Consider the following 7,450-nt stretch of genomic DNA (forward strand, 5'->3'; position numbering starts at 1 on the left):
TTTCCCTTGGATCTTTCACAGTTGTTCTTATTTGAGCCAAATGGCTTTTCCCACCGACAAAATCTATGGATCAGAACCTCAGCTTTTGAGGATCAAATGTCCCGCTCCTGGTTTCGCCTCTGTGTCCTGGATTGGCACTTGCCCCCCAATCCCCCAACCACAGCTGCCCCATCTGAAGAGACCCAGAGTTGTAAACGAATGCGTCTAGGAAACTCCGCGACTTAAGGAAAGCACGAGGCATTTCAGAAATGACGGTGGCGTTTGGGGCCACCTTCCTTTCCACGCTCAAAAAAACGTGCAACCAGAGACTAAAAGCTGCAGTTGACTGAAGGGCTTGAGTCCTCCGACGTTGGCCATCAGTAGCACCCCAACTTGCACCATTCCAGAAGAACACGCTCACCCCAAGTTCTGGAATCCAAGTTGAGCTGCAGCCAGACGGGGAAAATATTCCGCTCGAAAATCTTGCCGTTCTTGGCTTATTTGCAATAGACTTGGCCATGCCAGACTCCGCCTCCCTACCTGTTAGTGCATTAAAGTGACGTGTCCTAGCCCAGGTGAACAGTCCGTTGCAGATGGGGATGGGCAGAGGGCTGGCTTCCTGGGAGATGGGTCACCTTCTCCTGCTGAGGCCCGGTCTGCGTCTTTTATGATCCATGCCAGGTTGGAACGGTTGAAGGATGCCATTGGCACCTGCTTCAGGTAAGGAACTTCATCATTTCTAGCCTCTTCCATTCAGAGCCATCCTGGTCAAATATTTGGGAATGAAAGAAAGGGTGATCAAATTGATCGGTGGTTCTTGCGCGGTGGTCTACCAAAAAAAAAACTCGACAGAGGACAACCGATCTCTCTTGAAATGCCTTTAAAAATCCTCTTTCCCTAAATTGAAGACTTAGGAACTTTTCTTTGCATGGTTATCTTAACAATATTACAAGAGTTGGAAAGGGCCCTTGAAGGTCTTCTAGTCCAACCCCCTGCTCGGGCAGGAAACCTTCCATCATTTCAGACAAACGGTTGTCCAATCTCTTCTTAAAAAAAACTCCAGTGTTGGAGCACCTACAACTTCTGACACTCCCCCCCCTTCTCTGAGGCAGCCCCTTAAGATTTTGGCGCACCGCTATCGTGTCACCCCCAAGTCCTTTTCATTTATCGATTTCTGGATCTCGAACATGGGGGAAGCACACCAAGGAACCAATTACCGAATCTCTCCAAAGGAAAAAAAAAATGGGAATATTGAGAGCTTTAGTCCTAGATGAGAAAGCCACCCCAGTATGAATATCCAGAAGAGTTATTCAAAGACCAGTTCACACATGACCAGGGGACAGACCTAGGTTGGCCACCCCACAGATGTGAAAGCTAAGAATGGTGGTTTATTACAATGGCCGAGCCGATGTGTTGATTAAGCCCATGTAAAAATCCTCCTGGGTTGAACTGAATACATTTTGCACCAACAGGTGAGCTGAAAATGGAGTGGGGGGGAAATAATAATGCTGGTTTAATTCGATGTTTCTCTCCCCTCCTGTTCCATCCAAAGGACTGAGGAGTTACATGACGTCCGAATTCCCTTCCCTTCCCTTCCCCTCCTCCTCTTTCTTTTTGGATGTGAACACCTGATTAACCTTTGTTGCAAGGACAAGCGATTAGATTGTTCTGTGTTGTACATTGTACATTGGCTTTACCTTATAACAATTCTTGGCTTGCACCCGTGGGCTGTGGATTTCACTCAAGGTGTTTCATTCAACTTTGTTTCAGCCGAGATTTTAATTTGGGTGTTTCTAACTGGGAAGTTTTCTCAGCTCTGCCAGATTCCCTTTGCATTCCCCTTCGAATCCTGTCCCAATAATTTGCAATTTTGGCTGCCTTGGCCAAATGATAAGCTTCTGCATCTAGGTATTTCACCCTTCGAAAGCAGGGCAGTAAGAGCAACGGCCCGGTGGCTCAGTGGCTAAGACGCTGAGCTTGTCGATCGAAAGGTCAGCAGTTCAGCGGTTCGAATCCCTAGTGCTGCGTAATGGGGTGAGCTCCCGTTATTTGTCCCAGCTTCTGCCAACCTAGCAGTTCGAAAGCAGGTAAAAAATGCAAGTAGAAAAATAGGGACCACTTTTGGTGGAAAGGTAACAGCGTTCCATGTGCCTTTGGCATTTAGTCATGCCGGTCACATAACCGCGGAGACATCTTCGGACAGCGCTGGCTCTTTGGCTTTGAAACGGAGATGAGCACCGCCCCCTAGAGTCGGGAATGACTAGCACCTATGTGCGAGGGGAACCTTTACCTTTTAAGAGCAATGAACGTTTTTAAAGGTATGCCCAACCTTGAAATATATGTATTTTAAAAGCTTGCAAGAAAGTGGACTTTGATGGACAACCTGCCACAAAAACGTCCTCTCTTCATTTGGGAATAAATAAGTTTCAAGTGGCATTTCTTTGCAATGGAGTCGGGGGGGGGGATTTCTTTTTAAAGGGTTTCTCAGCCCCAAAGCTCAAGAAAGTAAAACAATTGTAAAGAAGGGTGATAAAGAGTTCAGTTCAACCAAATTGGTGGCCCATGCCATTCATCTTATTAACCCATTATTACATAATTATATATAAGATATTATTATTACTAGGTACTCCCTTTTTTTAACCACCTGTAATGCCTTAATCTGGGGTAGAATCGGGGTAACTGGATAGAGCTGAGCATTTACTGGCTGGGTGCCCTTCCTGACACCTATGCGGAGTTAGCAGCAGATAATTATTATTACTAAGGGACTACATGGTTGTAAAAAAAAGGGAGAACACATTTTGGGTGCAAAAGATAAAACATAGAATGAGATGGAAATCTTTGGGGTCTTCTATTCAATCCTCTGCTCAAGACAGGAAACCTTATACCAGGGGTTTCCAACCTTGGCAACTTTAAGACTTGTGGACTTCAACTCCCAGAATTCCTCAGCCAGCTTTGCTAGCTGAGGAATTCTCAGAGTTGAAGTCCACGAGTCTTAAAGTTGCCAAGATTGGAGATCCCTGCCTTATGCCATCCCAATCAAATAGTTGTCCAACCTATTTTTGAAAACCACCATGATGGAGCACTTACAACTCTGGGAGGGTATAAATTTAAAAAAAGCCCCCGCCCTTTCTTTTTTTGGAAATATATTATGTTTTCATTCTTATTTAAGTGCCAAGAAACTTTGGGCAGAATTACTATAGACCAGTGTTTCTCAGGGTTGGCAACTTGTTGGCTGTGGAATTCTGGGAGTCGAAGTCCAGACCTCTTAAAATCACCAAGGTTGGGAAATACTGTTGTAGATCTTCTGTAGAAGTTCAAAATACCTCAGAAGCTGATCCTTCTGGGTGATTTTAATATGTGAGAGAAGTAAGGTTTGATGTAGAGGTTTTCACACTATCTCTAGGTGCCCCTTAAGAATAAATGGAAATATGTAGACAAACAAAAGTGGTTGGGTGAATTGCCATTTTTAAACCCAAGAAGACAATAATGTCTTCTTGGGTTTAAACCAGGGGTCTCCAACCTTGGCAACTTTAAGCCTGGAGGACTTCAACTCCCAGAATCCCCCAGCCAGCAAAGCTATCGTAAAACTCTCCCTTGCAAGAAATTCCTTGGAAAAAAATCAAAACATAGCTTGAGTGTGGAAATGTTCTATATGGGCATCATTTCTTTCACCACTAGAAAATTTTTTATTAAAGAAATCTCTCCAAAGTAATCTAGTCTTTTTTTTTAATTATACACAGGATTCCCCAACTTCCATGGATCCCAGCATGTCTAGGCCAAGACCCGGTTGAGCTGACATCTGAGGAAGATGAAGACATAACTAGAGAAACTCTTCAATTGAGGTCTTTGTTCAAAAAAGGATCTGTCCTTGGGTTGACGTCGGGCGTTCCTTCTCCTAGGAGATGAAAGTCTAGTTTCTAGATCTTTGGTTGCCCCAACCATGAAGGCCAAAAGCAAAGGAACCAAGCGTCGGAACGCGGTCAGTGAAGAGACTTTAAGCCAAGAACCCACTGAGAGCAGAGATGATCTTCTGAAATATTCACGGCGCAAGGAAAAGAGGAACAAGGAAAGCCCAAAGGTGACCTCCAAACTTCCTTGGAGCAGCAAAGATCGGCGCTTGCGGAGGCTGGAGAGCAACGAACGCGAACGCCAACGCATGCACAAACTCAACAATGCCTTCCAAGCCTTGAGGGAAGTCATCCCTCACGTCCGGGCCGAGAACAAGCTCTCCAAAATTGAGACCCTCACGTTGGCCAAGAACTACATTAAGTCCCTCACGTCCACCATTCTCAGGATGTCCAACGGACACCACCCGTCGGTTGAAGGCACGGGCTCTGAAGGCAAGTCCAAACTCTACGAACACTACCAACAGCAGTATGAGGAAGGAGATGAACCCAAGGAGCAACTTCAGAAGTACTCCACCCAAATTCATAGCTTCAGACAAGGCAGCTAAAGCTGTACGTCTGCAGTGGTCTTCCAGGGTCCAGGAAGACATCCAACACGTCAAGTGGACGTATGTGACTTTTCTCTGTAGTTTTGCAAAATGGAAACCCAGCTTTGAACTTCTGATTTACGAGAGGATCTGGGCATGAATCCATCTTACTTACATGCATAAGTATAGAGTCTTATAGGTCCCACAGGGTCTCCTCCAGCTTGTGCATGGGATTGAATTAGAAGACTTCCAAGGTCTCGTCCAACTCTGATATTCTGTTATAATCCATCCAGATTTTTTAATATAGTTTAGTGTCTTAAAAAGTAAGAATTTTTTTAACTTCTTTTTTAAAAAAAGAAAAGAAGCCAATATTCCTACAATGAATGTAAACTGCAAGCTGTTAGTTATCCCAGGTCAGGAAGATCTCCAGATGTTTTTCAAGTTCAATTTCCTATTAGTTGTAGCCCTTATGATCCAAGATGAGGGATGTTCGTGTTAGCTCCTCAACATCTGGAGATCGATAAAACACCCACCCACTCCCGTTTCTGACTTCAAGCTCAAACTAGATAAATTCATGTTAGTTGTTAGAATTTGTATGAATGTTATATATATATGTTTGTATGTGTGTGTTTTTAATTGATAAACCAGCATGCAGGACTCTAGATGCAATATGAAGTGTTAATGCCACTTTATAAGGCCTTGGTAAGGCCACACTTGGAAGACTGCATCCAGTTTTGGTCGCCACGATGTAAACAAAAGATGTGGAGACTCTAAAAAGAGTGCAGAGAAGAGCAACTAAGGTGATTAGGGGACTGGAGGCTAAAACATATGAAGAACGGAAAAGAAATGAAAAAAAGGATTAAGGGAGACAGTCTTCCAATATCTCAGGGGCTGCCCCAAAGAAGAGGGAGTCAAGCTATTCTCCAAAGCACCTGAAGGCAGGACAAGAAGCAATGGGTGGAAACTAATCAAGGAGAGAAGCAACCTAGAACTAAGGAGAAATTTCCTGACAGTGAGAACAGTTAATCAGTGGAACAGCTTGCCTCCAGAAGTTGTAAATGCTCCAACACTGGAAGTTTTTAAGAATAGATTGGAGAACCATTTGTCTGAAGTGGTGTAGGGTTTCCTGCCTAAGCAGGGGGTTGGACTAGAAGACCTCCAAGGTCCCTTCCAACTCTGTTATTCTAAATTCTCAATTTTAGAAGACAGACCTTGTGCAAAAAAGGGGCTTTAACATCATCATCTCCTTTGGGATCAGGACAAAGTAACTTTTCTATTCCAATAGAAATTGGCGCGTCAGGATAGAACCACAGTAATGACTAGAGAATAAATATTCCCTTCTCCCCGTTTTCAGGGTTTTGATCTACGTAGACTATGTTTTGTGTTTTAATATTTAAAAAAAACCCCACCATAAATAGCCTCTCATTTAGCTGTCTGTATTTTGCATGCTGACGGAAGATTTATGTTTTCAATCAATGAATTAAATAGTCAAGAGTGTTTTGGTCTTCGTTTCTGTATTCTGGGACTCGCGTTCTGCTGATGATGGTTAAGGAACATGAACAGATGTTTTTCTAAGCTGTTCATGGAGACTGGGTGACTGGAACACCCTTGAGCTCTTTCTGGGAATCCCCTGGAGCTCTCTAACTTCCATGTACAGAGTTGACCAAGTTGGTGGTTTATTTTGGTAGAAGTGGGAACTCTGAAGACTGAAACAGGGTCCAGATCTATCCTTAGCTTTAAGCATCCAAAGGTAAAAACAGATCTGATTTTCTAGAATAACGATGGCTAACCTTTTTGCCATCACGTGCCAGGAGGGGTGGGGGCAGGGTGGGGGGGTGTCGCATGTGCGGCCACACCCATAATTACACCGGCCACACCCATAATTAAAACCTGCCCCTGCGCATGTGTGCATGACCCACACAACCCCGCTCCTGGCATGCGATGGCCCGGTAGGCCCGTTTTTCTCTCACCTGGCTCCAAAGCCTTTCTAGGAGTCTGGGGAGGGACCCTGAAAATGGCCTCCCCTCCCCCCGGAGGTCCTCCGGAGGCCGAAATGTAGCCCACTGATATGGCTACACGTGCCACCTGTGGCACGCATGCCATAGATTCTCCATCACGGTTCTAGAACGTTGAGATGAAAACCGAGAGCCCACCTCCGGCCATGTTTAGAAGGGAGTCCCACTTACTTACGTAACATCTCTATCCGCAAGAGCAGTGTTTCTCAAACTTGGCCACTTAAAGATGGCTGGGTCTGGACGTCAACTCAAATATTATCCCCACCCCCTCATAATCTGGGACTACAACTCCCAGCTTCCCCTGCCACGATTGCCCCACACAGCCAAACCATGAAAGAGTATCAGCCACTGTGAAAGGAAGACAAATTGTCTTGTGCATCTCATTAATAAGCCGTGTTCTAGACAAATGTTTCTCAAACGGAAGAGGTGGCAAATTGAAGAGGTGGATTTCAATTCCCAGAACTGACAAATTGAAGAGGTAGACTTCAATTCCCAGAATTCCCCAGCCATTCTGGGAATTGAAGTCCACCCATCTTAAAGTGGCCATGTTGAGAAATACTGCACAAGAATCTTTCCTCCCCCCAAGCATTAGGTATGGATTTGACCATCCAAATTTTGGTCATCCTTGACCCAGAATGCTGGAGATCTGAAATTTTGCTGTCCTATCGTGGTATCCATTGACAATGTAAATAATCTTGAATAGCAACCACCAGCAAAAATACCACTGTATTTTTCACAGCCTTTTAGACTAGAAAGCAAATGGTAATTGATTGGGTGAAGAGAAAGGTGCTTTGATTGACAGAAGGGATGATCAGGAAGCTAATTTTGAATTGATGGGAAATTCTGTCTGGAATAAACAGCAGCACCGCGGAATACGATAAACGAATGAACCGCAGCTATTATTCTTTTTTCTATTCTTCCTTTTCTGATAATTTGTCAAGAATATTTCTGGGCGAGCTTCTGATTCAAGTTCCTGTTAGGATTGGTTTCATTTTTCTCTAATTTTTATAACACCTATATTTCT

At 44.2% G+C, this 7,450-nt stretch overlaps 1 protein-coding gene across 1 annotated transcript; it reads left to right on the forward strand.

The window, feature by feature from the left end:
• Positions 1 to 6,011, forward strand: BHLHA15 (basic helix-loop-helix family member a15). The gene is made up of 2 exons (XM_058157799.1): positions 1 to 699; positions 3,720 to 6,011. The coding sequence occupies exon 2, from the start codon at positions 3,920 to 3,922 to the stop codon at positions 4,430 to 4,432; it is 513 nt and encodes a 170-aa protein (XP_058013782.1). The 5' UTR covers positions 1 to 699; positions 3,720 to 3,919; the 3' UTR covers positions 4,433 to 6,011.
• Positions 6,012 to 7,450: the final 1,439 nt, after the last annotated feature.

Source organism: Ahaetulla prasina, chromosome 14 (assembly GCF_028640845.1).
Source record: "Ahaetulla prasina isolate Xishuangbanna chromosome 14, ASM2864084v1, whole genome shotgun sequence".
NCBI classification, from domain to species: Eukaryota; Metazoa; Chordata; class Lepidosauria; order Squamata; family Colubridae; genus Ahaetulla; species Ahaetulla prasina.

Coding starts and splice junctions, on each gene's coding strand:
- BHLHA15 (XM_058157799.1), top strand. CDS start 3,920: ATGAAGGCCAAAAGCAAAGGAACCAAGCGTCGGAACGCGGTCAGTGAA.